The 16,433-nt window shown below is 38.7% G+C and overlaps 1 protein-coding gene across 1 annotated transcript in view; it reads right to left on the bottom strand.

The window, feature by feature from the left end:
- ABCA4 (ATP binding cassette subfamily A member 4) overlaps window positions 1-16,433 on the bottom strand; it is a 74,685-nt gene that overhangs the window by 57,231 nt on the left and 1,021 nt on the right. The window contains exons 2-6 of the mRNA XM_035538111.2: window positions 13,520-13,612; window positions 9,646-9,739; window positions 8,522-8,663; window positions 6,373-6,512; window positions 3,714-3,841 (exon numbers count right to left, since the gene is read on the bottom strand). Of these exons, the coding sequence (XP_035394004.1) occupies window positions 3,714-3,841; window positions 6,373-6,512; window positions 8,522-8,663; window positions 9,646-9,739; window positions 13,520-13,585 (570 nt within the window). The 5' untranslated portion in view covers window positions 13,586-13,612. The remainder of the gene's footprint in view (window positions 1-3,713; window positions 3,842-6,372; window positions 6,513-8,521; window positions 8,664-9,645; window positions 9,740-13,519; window positions 13,613-16,433) is intronic.

Here is a 16,433-nt window from a genome sequence, read left to right on the forward strand (position 1 = left end):
GAAAAAGAAATTGACAAAATATGCATAAAATATAACTTTCTTTAGAAAAATTATCTGCTGAGTATTCCAGTCCTCAAGACATTTGGATCAAAACAAACATACCAAGCCTACACCAGGTGCACATTTATTTCCTAAGTAAATTAACAAGGCCATCTAAGTGATTCTGAACATTATCAAAATTTTGTATCTGCCAGTCTCCTATAATTAGCAGCTGAGACTTGCTTCATGATGCCTGTAAAGAGAAGTATTTAAAAACCTAGATGAATGAGATCAAAATAAAATTAATTTAGTTGCTTTGGAGAGTGGATTCAGGCTTGAGAAGTTATTCATTAAGTACTTCAGATGTCAGAAGCTACCAGCAAAACTGCAAGTGTGTCTGTGGAAAATCAGGTGAAGAGAGGTCTAGAACAAGAGTGTATTTTGTCAGTCATGACTGTTCTGAATTTCAGCTTGTGGAGCTGATTTTTACAAAAAATACAGCTGAATTACACCCAGATTGTGTATAGGAACAACAATGCAAAAAAGGGATACGAATTTCTAGTAAAAGTATCTGACAGGTACAGTCCCTATCATCACTATAGATGTACCCACATATTGCCAGAATCTGTATCGTATTTGCACTAGGGAGTCCGAGAACAAGTAGAGTAACAAATCCTCAAAGAGTTCTAACGTATAACACAACTTAAAAAACCAGGACATACCTGAAAATTAAGCACACAGCCGTAATTAAACTAATTAACCCCTCAGTTTTGTCATCCTTTACATCATTGCTTGATCTTTGAGAATACACAGTCTAAACCATCAGTCCAGGCAGCATGGAAAGCACAGGCTTTCTCTTTGCAAGGGGCTGTTCTGCCATAAGTGGCGCAATAAGCACTTAAATCTATTCAGTAGCAGTGACAGTTTACTTACTAGATTATGAATTTTCAAAAATTAAATGACAAATTAACAGTGTGGCCTTAGCTAGTGCCTTTTCACCATACAATTTCACCTATGGGGAATCTACCAGTACAGATATTACTGAGAAAGTGAGATTTGCTTTACAGCAAAGTCAAAACTCATACTGAGAGTGACACAAAGACAGGGCACGTATGTTGCATTGCTAACACAAGTTAGATAGTGTAAAGACAGAATGCAAGAGAGGAAATGCAACTGATGGACAGTCTTGCAAACTAAGATTTGAATTTGACTGACCTCCTGTCAGTGAAAGAACTTGCTTATTTGCTCAGTCACTACAGTTCTGGAGATGTGCATGTGAAAAGAGTATTTTTTAGCTGCACATGCCTGACCTCACCATCCAGCGTGGGCTGTAATGCAACTGAGCTGCACAGGGAGGCAGCCTGGGAGCCTTGCTTTGACTTGTGAAATGAGAAAACTGTGACATTAACATCTTTGAGGAGGATTAAACACAGAAAAAAGGACAGGTTATTTACAAACTGTAACTGCATTTCAGGAATTTCCATGAACAGATGGGATTAGCAAAACAACAAACCTCCGCCCTTCCAATTTTTCCGGTAGGGTGGGCTGTTGCCAATCTTTCTTGAACTTCTTATTGTGTTTTAACATCAGTCTCTTATCCTTATCTTAGAGTGACTCAAAAGAAGCAGGTCCTCAGAGGAAAACTTCAATACTTTTTTTTTTTTTTTTAAATCGACGTGTCACTGTTTGGCTAAAGAAATGAAGTCCAAATTATTTTTTCAGCTAGTTGCCTGTTTGATCAAGTTTAGCTTTCAGGTCTGTGTGTCATTTCCTGCACTCCCAGGCAGCTCAGACCTAGATATGCAGCCAGCTGTTGGCAACAGTCAGGTTCTTGTAAACAAGCTGCTTTCGGGTCAATGCGCTCTGTTCCGTTACAGCCCGGGAGAGAGGACGCGCAGCAATATACAGGCAAACAGAGGGTAGAGCAGCAAGAAGAACTGGAAGTGAGCTGTCATGGTTAAGGCTACAAACACAGATCTGTGTTCCAGTCATGGCTCTGCAATTTCTAACTCAACCAACTAAAAGCAATTACTTGGGCTGGTCATATCAATAAGGTCTATAGGAATTTTGTGACTTATCCCGCACAGCAGAGAAAGAGTTCAATTCCCATTGAAAATAATTCTCTTATGTTTTTGAGAACTATGAAATCAGTTTTTCTACTTCAGTTGCTCTTGGAGGAAGCATTCATAGCACTTTCTTTCCTCGTATCTGTAAACCAGCTCCAGTGAGAAGACCTCGTACCCCTGCAATTACTGCTAACAAGAAAACTTCACAGAGGACAGCAAAAGTGGTATTTAATGCCAGGTCTCCTTCAGCTTCCTCTCAAGCTGATGTTCAAATCTTTTAACTCCCAGCATCAAAAGAACTACATCTCTTTCTACACCTGCACAGAGAATACATTAGAAAGACACCATGTTCCAGCAGGTCTCAGTCAGACTTTCAGTGATGGTGTTGAAAACACCACCAGTCCTGTATACACTAGCAGAGTTTTCAACAGTAGCTGAATGAAGGCCACTGGGGAGCTAATGCAGCCTAACACAGCAGCACACAGTTCTCTGTATGCAGCAGACATCTGACAAAGAAGAGGGTAGGGAGAAAAAGGGAAAAATCAAGCCCAAAAGGATCTCTGTACAATTCTTCTTGTCATGAGCAGCAAGGAAACAATTTTTTTGCCATTTCAACTGCTACAGAGGTGTGAAGACAAGTAGGATGTATCAACTGACACTGCCTTTGCTATTGTCTTGTGGTATTGCTTCATAACGAAGTGAGGAGAGGGAAGAGCTTCTCCTGTACTTATTGAGAATAGAGCAGATATGTAACCTGGCAATTTAGTCACTCCAGCTGGAACCTGTGGTGCACAAAAGGAACTGAATGCAAATTCATTAATCTCCTCCCTCTTTCTGGCCGTACACAGTTCTAGCATTTATGTTTTATGTGGTGATGAAAAAGAGGAATTGCAACTTTTAGTGTCAATTATTCATTTGCTTCCACCCACACACTAACACAACGTAGAAATTGTTCCAGAGTTCTGATTCAGCAACATTCATTCATTAATACAGCATTCCTCTCAGCTCGCAGACACCAGTGCATGTAGATGCACAGATAGCCTGGACTTGGTCAAACGCAGTCTCCCGCTTAGCTGCTTCAGGAGTGATTTGACCTGCAGCTTTCACTGTGAATTTTCAGAGCAGGTCTGTTATTCAGTTGGAATCTGAAAAAGTGGGGCTGCTTTCCCACTCCCACCTATTCACGTGAGACAGTGCTGTAAGGCCAACGTATTACTTTGCTGACGTTGGGGCAAAGAATTTAAATGTTAAATCAAGAACCTGAAAATAGTTCTCTGCTGCTATTCAGCAGGGCTGCTGTTCCAAAAAGACGCACAGCTGCCTTATGATTTTGAGCCAAGTCTGTAATCATGAGGACAGATGCATTGCTTGGCAGTATCATTTCTTGATGTTTCTTTTGTAGTTCAGGAGCAACAACAGCATCAAACCAAACACCTCTATTTAATACATATTCAAAACATTATTATTAATTATTATTATTATTTTAAGACAAAACAAACACCTCTTCTTCCAGATTCACAAAAACATAAAGGTGGATATAATGCATGTAACCTATAAGGCAACAGAAATTCTGGGCACAAGGTCCCCACTGAAGCTACTTTGCATATACAACTCAAGGGATTGTGTTCCACACAGATAACAGCTTGGTAGTTTTTACACTCTACCCACCTGTTCAGGGCGCACTTGAGCATTAATAAGCTGGAAAACAACAACATCTGGAAGACCAGCATCTTCCAGCAAGAAGGAAGTGAGAGTCTCCCCATCTTTCAAAATGTCTAGAATTCGTATTCCTCTTCCTGGATGAAGAAAGGAGTATGGGGATCAGTGAAATGCTAGACAAAGGAAGGTAAGGAACATCTCAAACACTGGCTTAAACCAGCAAGAACTATGTGCTTTGACTCACATGCTTAGTAGTGACTAATAGGGTCCAAAACTATTCTTGAAATTCAACATGATTTTAATCTTTTGCTGGGGAATGATTATGAGAAAATGATGACTGTTCTGACTCTGCATATTTGATCTCTCAAAAATCCTTCTGAGTAGGACTTGAGCAATGAGAATATTCAAAGCATCCCCGATGGCATTTGAAAGTCTGTGCATTTTTTTTTCTGAGGTAATGATTTATTTTAAATGTTTGGATTGAAGTATGCTACTGTTGTTAGAACAAGGGTCCTTTCTGCTGTGTCTTGTGTGAATAACTTTGGCCAACACTTTACACTTAGACTAATTTATTGCTTGCTGTTGATAACCTTAGCTATTTAACTTGATTCTGTAGTTTTTGCATTTAGCGTATCAGCATGAATTTTGCCTCAGCATGGTCCAAGTGAAAGCTTGGAAAGTGAAATGACTCCTGTCTGTTAAATACTATGGCCTTAATTAAAGGTAGTTCACCAAGCACCCCCAGACTTATGCAAAGAATGTTTGAAAAGCAGTAGCTCTTGAAGCCTTTAGAACAGGAATTTGAGGCTGATAGGAGCAACATATATCACAATGACATGGGGAATGCAGCTTCGGACATCTCCACATAAACATGCACTAATTTGCTGCTGAATGTCTCTGTTCATGCAAGTTATGCAGAATCTTATTAAAGTCCAACAACTACCTTTTACAACCTCAGCTGCATTACGCAAACTCTGCCCTGGGCTGCAGGGGCTGAGCAGAACTTCTGCAATTGCTTCTCCATGTATTTGTTTCAGCAGTAGACACTGAAACAACTCCAGGTGCCTGTTGCTTGTATTTTCAATGATGCCCTTCCTGGCACCCAGGCACAGTGTAGGAGGAAGCACGTTACAAGAACACATATTGTCAAATGCAAGGGGGGAGTGGGACAAGGAAGGAGGACTCAAGAGGTGAATCGGGGTTAAGAAATCGGGAGGAGGAGCAGCTTTAATTCTAGCATTTGGTAATGTTTCATTGCTCAGCTTTGCAGCCCTAGTATTCTGTTAAGGTTGTCTCTTACAGGCAATAGTAATAAGTTACACACACGCAGACCTTATATAGTTAATTCAACAGTATCTTTTTCTGCATAGATAAAAGTGGCAATTCACATTTCATTACTTTAGCTCCAGGACTGACTTTGTGACTTTGCTTTATGAAACAGGAGATTCCAAGAGTCTTTTATTTTTTAATAAAACATATTACAAAATAACAGATTCTGAAACAGCATTAGCATTATATTTCACAGGAGTTGGGAGCAACATGCTCTACTTCCCAGCTGGTAAGTAAAGTTGATACAGGATGCAAAGGCAACTTCCCAAACCATGGGGTGTTGTCCCTGAGCAATATTCTACAAACCCACTGCACTTTATGCTTTTCCTCTCCCCTGTACAGGTGGGTTTGGTTTCTATAGCTGTGTAAAAAACACATCTCAGATTATACTCAGATTTTTGTTGTTTGCATTTTGATCTTCCCACTGTTATTTATAATGAAACACCCTTTCTTACTTCTACTTAGAAACCTCTGATGGGATAGTGGAGCATGTGTATCTGATGGTTTACACACATCTTATTAAAACATATGCTGGGTGACAATATTTGATTTTAATACGAATATTATTCCTGTGGCAAAGGATTTGAGAATGGGACAGATCAATTCTCAAAGTCATTCCATTTTTGTGCCATTAGTTTTAGGAGTATCTTTTCAAATTATGTATTTAAAGCCCAAATATTAAATTAAGAAAACGATTATTGATCCATTTCCTATATTTTCCAAGTGTAGTGTTTTGAGTTTGGCACATGACTTTGCGTAAAAACTGATGGAGTTTATAAGCAAACAGAATTGTAAATTATATAAGTTTGCAATACCTAATCCCTCTAAACGCATAATCAAAACAGGAACAAAGTGTTTCTTTCCTCGCTGTTCCAAACCTATTTCAGCTAATACTTGAAATAAAAATCTCTCTAAGCTCTTCTCTGGGTTATGCCCTTCATATTTATTCAGGTATGTTCCTAGCTTTTCATTCCTCTGCATCTTCCAGTGACGCTTTCTTACTGCTATTGCCTCTACCGTAGTAACAATTAATGAAATCTCTTCATCTACGTGTTTCACTTTGGGTGGTGATGTCTCTTTGTTTTTGTGGTTTGAGTTTTGTCTACTGTTATTTAAGGAACCTGTTTGCAGAACAAAACTGTATGCCTCTCTCCTCTCTCAAATGAAAGGTGTTTGTTACACCTCCTGTTAGTGAATTTTAGCTCACCCTCTCTAACAATAAGCAGAGTAACAGCCAGGTGTGAAATACATTATGTTGTTAGTCTCTGCATAGTTAACTACTAGTCAGTTTTCAGAAGGAAAAATTCAATAGTCTAAAGGATATAGAGAAAACAATTACCTGCAATTCTTTCAGGATTAGTTCTCATTGTTTCCATAAACTGAGTCATAATGATCAGTTCTTCCCAGACTCTGCCAAGGTCACGGATTTCAGGGGCTTCCAGTAAGAGCTCCTGAGCATCTTTATATACTCTTGCAAGGCTGAAAGAGGAAGTAGTGAATCAATAATAATTTAAGACTGATGACTCTTAAGAACCTTTCACATAAAGAAAAAAAAAAAGCAAAAAAAAGCAAGGTTGACTTTCTCTGTGCTATGGATGAGGAAAAAAGTTATTTTATCCTTAGCCTTGAAATTCAAAGTTCAGTTTTCTGGTGGTAACAAAGTAGTTTCAGGTGGTGTGGGATTCAGTTAGATTTTGGAGTCCAAAGAAGGTTTCAGAGGGCTACTGGTGTGGCAGAAGGTTGGTCTCTCATACCCTTACTCTCTCATTAGCCATGATGATCTTGCTGGGGGGAAAGGACCTTCCCCAAACTACACCTATGTCACAGTTGTACTGAAAATCTGCTCCGGTTATGGCCCAGGATCTGCTTTGACATTTGGTTGGGGCATTCAGAGCACAAGCAGCCCTGCTCAGCTGGATAAGTGACATGGAAAGCTACAGAATCCTCCCCCCTCTCCCATCTCAGTCCCCTCCAATGTAACAGTGATTTTTAAGTACTTTCAGAAAATTTTTCTATTGGGGGCTGAAAACAACAGTGCCTGACTTCACCATAGGCAGCTGTTCACCTACAGTTCTGAGTTAGGACACACATTTCAAATAAGGATTCAGTCAGGTCCTGTGTTTATAAACAAATGTGAAAAACAGATCTTATTAGCAGCATGGGAGGCCAAGCACATCTAGGGATTGAAACATCACAGGCTTTTCCTTCTGCAGTAAAACTGAGATAGAATTTGAACAAATACCTGTTAAGAAGCACAGTATTTCTTTAATGGTTATGTTTTTCCATACATGGAAAGGTAAATCTCTGCCCACATGACTTATTTTAGCTTACAGGAAACAGCAAACAGGAAGGACAAAATTCTTTCAGAAAACACAATGTATTTGCTTCCTCTGTAGTGCACTGAATTTACTCTGACTCACAAAGGGACAGTTCGTTCTGTAATCAGCAACCTAGAAAAGCCAGAATGTACACAAAATGGAACCCTTTAGCTTCACTGTATGACTGACTGTACCCACAAAGAAGCCCAGGTGACTATTCTAAACCCTGTTCACTAGGAACAAAAGTTGAAATGCTAAATTAACTCCAAGCTATGGATTTAAATACTACAAGAACTTTGATGGCATTGTCATTGTCAATACTTGAAGTATAATCTCTGGATGCTCCAAAATGGACTAGCTGTAAAGGGAGATTTGGAATATTTTTTATAGCTATTCTAACAGGTTGTTGTCCACTCTAAGGGTCTTTGTCCACTGTGCTGTCTTTCATGACTCAGCTATAACGAAGAATGCAATGAAGCACTCCCACAGCTCTTTTTCACTAACAGTCCGGAAATCTTCCATCCTTCTATTTTGCTAATAACCTTAGTAGCTGAAGGTTACTATGCTGATTGAAGTCTCACAGATATATAGCCAAAACAAGTGTTATATAAGAAGTAGCAGTGCAGATTTCCCCTTGCTACTACTATATCAGAGCCCTCATTCAGATGAAACAACTCAAGTAACGAGAAAAGAAAGCTTAGGGGTTTTCCAACTCATCAAAAAGATTTGTCTTGACACAGTCACCGAACAGTAGGCAACAGAAAGAACGGATTTTATTATGTGAATACATGCTTCCTAGAGACCAGTACACCTGAACTCTTTCAAAAAAGGCACTGACCTACTGTTATGAGATCCGTTCCGACATTGCTGACTACTGTTGGAATGAAACTGACTTGCCAGATCTGAAAATTTTTGCCTTTCAGTACTTGCACCCTGGTGTCTTCTTAAATCCTCACCTTTCCCTTTTTGCTTACATCACAGAACTATTCTATAAACTCTCCCCAGTATACTGAGGGACCAATCTGAGCAGGCTGAAGGTGCTTCATCCTTTCTCCCCATAACACTCAGCAGGTGACAACAGGTTCAACAGGTGCCCAGGGCAAGCTAGCAGCAGCTGCCTAGCAGGCCTGTACTACTGCAACCCTGTCTTGCAGACAGAGCTCTGCTTACATGGAGTTGTTGTAGTTGGACACAACACCTGGACTCTCTCCACGGGTTGTGCTGTGGAAACAAGGGTTGTGCATGTTACAGAAGATGCCATGTAACCATGGCAGTGTTCCTGCAGATGGCATTGCCTTGTTTGGGAAGTGACCTGGAGTATGGAAACAAAAGAATATAAAAGATTAGGAGCCTTTTCTAACGCAGCTTGTGTGAACCTGAATAGCATTGTGAGCTTTTTTACTAAACAATGAATAGTTTGTATAGGATTTTTGAAAGTAATTAGCACCGGACTAATTCTGTTTCCAATGAGACAAGTGGCAGAGCTGTTTTTTTTTTTTTTTTTTTGTCAACAGAAATGGAAGAATACTAGAATACTGAATACTTTTTAAAATCCTACTTTCTGATTATTATTTTTTTCAGGCAACACATTCATAAACAGTTCGAGCTAAACAAGCAAAACCTGGTATCTCTAGAGTCAAGCAATTATCTAGCCTGCACACTAAACAATGAGGATGATTATCATGCTATAGTATGTGCAAGCAGCAATAAACACAAAAAGAATTACAAGAGGAGCAATAATCAGCATTACAGCCTTTCAGTATAACTGCGGTTTAAGGTCTTTGGTTTGCATAAAGTCAGTCAGTTGGTTACTACCTACTAAGAAAAGAAGCCTACTGTGTAAAATTCATATTTGCTTCACTAAGGTCCACACTTCCACTGGAAAACTTTTAAGTGTTCACACAATATATCTTCTAAAGGCACTGATAAAAGCAATATGGCTATTTTCTACTGGAATTAGTTCTGACCTAGCCTTTTTATTTATTTATTTATTTGTTTTTATTCAGTAGTGAGACAATTTATCAACAACAGAGTTATAGAAATCTGCAATTTGATAGAGCCTTGAGACATCAAGTAAGTCCAACCACAAAATAGCTCACAGGAAAACTAGAGTTTTTTTCCCCCTCATTGGTAAGTTTTATAATATATGGCTACAAACAACTAAACTACTCACAGCAAAGTCTGTCCTTTTGCCATTAGAAAATACTTGGCATACAAGACCAGTATCTCTGTCTGAGACCTTCTAGGCATTATCTAGCACAAGTCAGAGCATTAAACTTGTCAAATGTTCTTACATTCATGTTGGCGATATAGTGGATTAGCCTTCCTCAGCCACACAAGGGCAAGAAATAATGACAGAGGCCACACAAGCTCCACCAGAAGACGAAGCTGGAAAAAAAGCAAAAATCATTCAAACCAAATGCTAAAGATAAATTAAGTTCTTACACAAAGTGGATGACACTGTAACAATACAGAAAAACAGGATTAGATGCAATAGAGAAACAGAGGGATTTTATCCACACTTCTGCAATGTTGGGCTCATTAGCAGGCTAAAGTGTAACATACATACCTGAAGGTAAAGACTTTTTCATAAACCTACATTCTTTTATATTTACTTTTGCCTCTTTTTTTCACCACTCATTTCAACATCATTAATTTTCTAATACAGGTAAAAATGTATACATTAAGATCAAACCTCTTACTGAATAACATGCAAGACTCCATCCAAGGCTGCTTTATTGCCCAGGTCTTTCAATACACTTAGCACAGACATCAACTGCTAGCCGTGACAGAAAATCAAGGGCACTACTGTACCACAGAGCAACATCCTGCCTGTTTTTTCAGTCTTTCCTCCACTCTCATGTTTCAGTTTTACTGCCTCTGTGTGTTTTGGCAGAGGTTTGAAACTACAGTCCTTTGATCTTGTGACACAGGCTTTGGGCTCTGAGGAGCAGCTTTTTTTTTTTTTTTTTTTTTGGACCCAGCCACGTGGCACTTTTTTTCTCCTCCCTACAAGAGCCAGGACAGACTCTTTCCACAACCTGGGTTGTAGTACATGCACAGGAAAGCTCTCCCTGCCTCCTTTCTTTTACTCCTGCCTCCCACATCAGGCATCAAATACGTAACAGTAATGTGTACAGCAGCAGAGCCAAAGACACCATGGGTCACATGTGAATGTAATTTTTTCCCCCTTTTTCTTCAGATTGAGCCACGCAGGGTAAAAGATACTCCACAGAATAATTAAGAACAGTTTTTTGGAGCTGCCCTACTTTTTCCACTGTAATTCTGTTTACTGGCTTTAATGAAACACAGTTTAAGATTATGGCAAAAGGATACAAAGCTTTTCAACAGGCAACTGTTTCCTATTTCACACTTTGTTTCAAGGCTGGTTTGTTAAAAAAAAAAAAAAAAAAAGTCCCATCACCTAAGAAGTTATGCATGCCTCATTTTTAAAGCCAGACAAAATCTTGCTAGAAGCAAAGGGCAGATGACAAAATTATTGGAGTAGGAAACCTCCCACTGTACAGCTCTTCTCCTCCACAGCTGAGAATACAGTGTTACAGGTCCTTCTCAGCAGCTAACGTGTCTACAGGGCAGACCATTAACACCCACCGCCAACAATTTAATAAGATGTTTGGGATAAGCATTATGTGTAAATGAACTCAAAGGGGTAAGAACTGGGGAAGACTCCTGAGTTGTCATTTTTGCTGCAGTTAACCTGGGTTATTGCTCAGATGTTGGGTCTTGCTCCATTCCCAGGAAATAAAAAATCCTCAGGTTGAATTCAGTATTACTTTCTCTCTGATCTAACTAGTTGGGATGGGATTGAAGGCTAAAGTACACGTGAAGCTTTCATTCAGTGTGTTGTACAATGAGGACTGACCAAATGCTGTTAGCCCTCTGATATTTTCCTGTAGGCCTTTTCCCGAAGATATCTCAGAACATACTAGGAAGGATCAAAGAGCAGCCCATAAAACCACAGAACCATAAGATAAAGAGCCAAAAATCCCAGCAATGCACACAGAGAAATGTAATATCCACGTGGACTTGTAATGGACCAAGATCAGCGATAAGACCATATAAATCTGACAAGTCTAAATTGGCTGTGGATCATCTGTTAACTGTAAGGAAGTCTTTCCTCTTGTGAATTAGAGTAAATAATGAACTTAGGTAAAAGATTGGACATGCCTCCATTTGTGGTACTGCGTGATGGTTACCAAAAACCAAGCTGGTTTTCCCCAAACATGTTTTATATCTGCTTTTGATGTTAGGGATTTTTGTTTTGGTTACCTTGTTTTTCTGTGTGAACAAATAAGCAGGTAGGTTTATATACTTAAAAAAAATATATTTTTACTGGCTCAGTTTTAAAATTTGTTTTACCCTTCAGAGTAAATATTTCTCTGACGTGGATTAAATCGCTGTGCTTAAAAGCTAGGAATGATCACCACAAAAAGGCATTCTTTGGCAACACCAGGAAACCCCAAGGCTAGCACTTTTGAAACTTCTAAAAGAAAAATATCAACAAGAAAAAAAGGGAATTCCTAAAACCCAAGCAAGAACTTTGGGTGAAATATCTGGAAATATTTGCTCAAATCAACAATATTTCATACACTGAAAATACTGAAGACAGATCCATTTGCTAAAAAGTTTAAAAAAAAAGGCTTTCAATTCTCTCAGTATAGATATTACACATTCCAAGATGGACTTGCTTACTTTTCCTTCCTTCCTTCCTTCCTCTTTCTTTCTCTCTCTCTCTCTTTCTTCCTTTCTGTCCTTCTTCCTTTCTTTTTATTCCCTGAACTTGAGAACCAAACTATTACAGCTCCTTGGTAATCAGTAAATGCAGGCTAGCTTTGTAAAGAGGTCCTTATATTTGGTGTAATTTAGGTCAAGTGTGGATCAGTGAATTTCATACTGTATTAAATCATGAGTTGACAATGTTGTATGCATCAGCTCTTGCTGGCAAAGCAAACTGTGGGATAAAGTCTGCAGAGAAGTTATGAAAGAATGGACATTCAATTTGTCTATGGAAAAAATCAGGTAATTCTTTGATCCTGGAACTTTTAGCTTGAGTCATTCCTAACAACTAAGATCTCCAGGAGTTATGGAAGAGGACAAGACAGCTGGTGCATTTTTACACAATATCCCTTTTGTTATTTTCTATTAGCCAAAACCAATCAAACAATCACATTAGCATGGACACAAAAGTGGGCTCTGTCTCAGATCCATCAGCAAAATAGCTGGAAATGTTGGAGGTACCTTCTGTCTGGTTTTGACCAAGTTCTAGTCAAAGCAACTCTGGTTCCAAGCAACTCTGGATACATTTATTAAAACTTTCAAACAATGATGGCACAGAAAACATCAGGACAGCATAGGCAAGCATTTCAACTTATCCTGATTCTGTCTGATCCTATTGATGTCTGTTATCAAGACAAAATCATCTGCATGACTGTTACAGCTTCACAGCTGCCTGACTGTAGCTCCTTATTATTTTTAGTTTGAAATGGTTGGTCTTTCTCTATATGAGCTCAAAGGGAACTTTCCATGAAAAATAGCTTGACAGAGGCAGTTGCAGTATATCATATGACCATGACCCTGTCTTAGGGTTTTGACCAAGAAAATTCGGAAAAAAAAAAAGAAGAAAAAAAAAGGTGAAATACAGTAGAAACTAATAGATAAATCTGCTCTAATCCATGACTAAGTGTCATAAGATCTAGAAGGATTGAAAGGATTTAAAATACTTCTCTGACTTTCACTTTATTTATCGTGATATTCAAGCACATAAAGAAAAAAAAATTAATTGAGCTTTAGGTCCCTAATTGGATTCACTTCTAAAAGCAGTTGGGTGTAAGGAGCAAATCTAAAATTAGGAATCAAATTTCCCTGAGCCCACATTTTCCTGACAATAGATCTTCTTCTATGAATGTAACAAAATATTACTGCCCACAACTCTTCTCCTTGTATGCTGTAGTATTTGTAAAACAAACAAAGAAAACAATGCAACACTGTCTGCAAGAAACATCTTTGCAAACTGCACAAGACAATATCCCAGTCTCATTTGATTCTGTCAGGAATTTGTGATTTTTATATGCTGATAAACATATCACCAGTCATTTCATCCAGGGGACTGCATGGTCCAAAGCTGAAATCCAAAGACTAATATTTTACCTTCTGTCTTTTCCGAAGAATCCAGTTCTTCCAGAGTAGAAGTCTGATTTGTCTAAGGAAGTTCATTCTTCTGCACCAACTGTTCTAGCTAACCTGTGGCAAAGGATACATTGACATTTCTCAGCTGACAATTTAAACAGATCTCAGACCAACAAAACTGTTTTCTGTTCTTATTTTAAGATTATGTTATTGTAGAGATTGGTTCCTGTCATTGTCTGCACTGTGTAATTTTGCACTTGATACACTATCACACATGAAAAATTGTGGTTTTCCTTTGTTTGGAGGCTGTTTCCTGTGACACATTTTATCAGCAAAAAGCAAGAGAGAGGAAAAGCATTTCTTTCAAGTGAAAAAATGTCACTAACATTGAATCCAGCTATTAACTTGGACTTGCAAGTAATGAAATGATGCAACAATTAACTGCTTTATCAGATTAAATCAGTGTTTTCAAAATAATTTTTTGTTTTCCAAGAAAACATGGATTTCCAAGTGGATATTACTTTACATAAAAAATACTTACAATAAAGGCAGAATTAGTCTTTCCATTTAGACACTATAAATGTACATTGATAAGCACATCTTGGAATGGGTTTTGGAAAGGCAAATCAATTTTGCTGCCATTTAAAACAAAATAAAAAAGAAACAAAAAAAAAACAGGATCTCAGATTTACAGGTTTTTAAATTCAGCGACTTGTAGGACACTTTACAGGGGATACAATAGAATTTAAGCCACTGTATGCTCTGCTTTCTAGATTCATGCCTCAGTTTAACCACCGTGAATTTTTACCCTCAAAAAGAAAAAGACAATTGGACACATAAGTCTAAACAGATACCTTCCACATACAGGGACCTATTCAAAAATAAAGGAAACAATTTGCTCCTGTATACACCTCCTACTTTATAGCTGCCTTATGGGATTAGAGAGTAGTTTCTTCATGACTGATTAGTAACTGCGAGTCAGTGGAAAGGAGATGTAAGTTAAGTATTGGAAAGCACTTTCTGATTATAAGAATGATGAAGTAGATCTGTTTGTTGGATATTACCCAAATCTCTATCAAGAATTGCACAGGCAAAACTGCTCACAGATTAAGTGATTTGTTGACTCTCTCTTGCCACTGTTCGTCTAGAATTTTGTTTGTAGAAAACCTATTAAGTGGAGGAAATCTTGTTTTGTTTTAAGAGGCAAGGCTTGGAGAGCATGTAAGAATATATTGTCCTAACCTGTCAACACAGCATTAGTTGACACAAAAATCAGTAATAACTCTCTGACCATTTCAGAAAATCTTCTCAGGTGCACATTTTAAGATATGAAAACAAATTCAGACCTCAACAGGCAGCAGGAAGACAGCACTGGTTAGAGGGGCTGGCACCTGCTGGAAAATGTTCCTAAAAAACATGCAGGTCTCTTCTGACACACTGAACATGGAAGAGATTGGGGCAGGGTATTTGAGACCAAGCTTAGCTAGAATTGTCTATGCTGCTTACTGGGGACCAAATAACAAGACATCAATTCTGCAGAAAAAAAATCCATGCAAAGCTGATGATGACAAAACCTGCATCATTTCCCATATTTTGTAGGTTAAGAGTTTCATGTAATTTTCAGTGTTAGTCCATCAACTGTAATAACTCGAGTTCTAGAACAACACAGGAAATGAGACCAGCTATAAAAAGCTATTGCTGTTGTAAAGTGTAAATGGATTAACATCTGAGGGTTTGAAGATGTACACTTTTGGATTGCAACAGCTTCCCAGCTTGAGTGGATAAAATCTAAAGGGAACAAAATAAACCCACTGCTTTGAGTGACTGACCAATTCCATGCAACTGCGTTGAAAAGTGGTCCTTATGGTACAGAGAGCATTAAGATTCTAAACAGGCATAATGACATGCAGCAGACAACAATTTTGTTTTGGGAGATCCAGCTTCACACTGATGGGATTTGAGGCCTATTTTGACCATTTAACAGAGGGAACAAAATTGAAGTCTTACTTTGAGACCAAACACCTGAATACAGAAGAGTGAGAAAGAAAATCTGTATTAAGTTTCAGATTGACCATTTGATTCCTACATATACATGGGTGATAGAAAAGGCTGAAATTTAGACAGTAACATTCACTTTTTTTCCCCTCTTTTCCTCAGTAATTGAAAAGAAGCACATCTAGTTCTTCAGATGTTTACCCAATCCAGAGCACTTCTGAGCAATTAACTGTTGGAAGGGTTTAGATCTCACAAAAAAATAAATAAATAAAATTGGCTGACCTTCAAGACAAGACAAGATTTTGGCAGTTTCACTACTGGCAGCAGGTTCTGCAGCTGAACAGGCTGATGGCTCATAAGAACTTTCTCCCTTGGAAAGCCAAGTTTATATATATATTTAGTTGCAGGCAGCTCCAGCAGCAACCAGCTTGCTGTTGCCATTAGTGTGGCATGCCTGCAACCCCTTAAGGGTTTCCACTGAGGTTCTCTTCACAGAGCTGCTGACTACGAGCAGTCAGATGGCTTTCTGACACCCTTACATCACCCAGGACTCTCTAACCTGTTGGTGTTCCGAAGAATGAATCCTACAGCTGGAAAAATGGGAAAAGGCCAGTTCTGTTCTAGCTCCTCTCACCCTCCTCTATACCCCAGGTGGACACTCTGCAATCTTTCTGCAACAGCTGTGAAAGGAAATTCAAGCCTTCATGTCAAGGCCATAAAATATGTACTCTGCCAGTGGTCTGGCCTCTACTCTTCTTCCTCTTGGCTCATTACTGAACTATCCAATATGTTGTTTCTATCTCACTGAGAGACTCCCTAGTAGTACAGAGTCTGTCAGCTCTTGTTCCCATATTGCTCACAATGTATGACATACCTGCACCATCCTGTAACTTTCACTATTGTTGTTAGCAAGTAAAAATTGCAGTGCAAGGTCATGAAT

The sequence above is a fragment of the Cygnus atratus genome, chromosome 8 (assembly GCF_013377495.2).
Source record: "Cygnus atratus isolate AKBS03 ecotype Queensland, Australia chromosome 8, CAtr_DNAZoo_HiC_assembly, whole genome shotgun sequence".
NCBI lineage: Eukaryota > Metazoa > Chordata > Aves > Anseriformes > Anatidae > Cygnus > Cygnus atratus.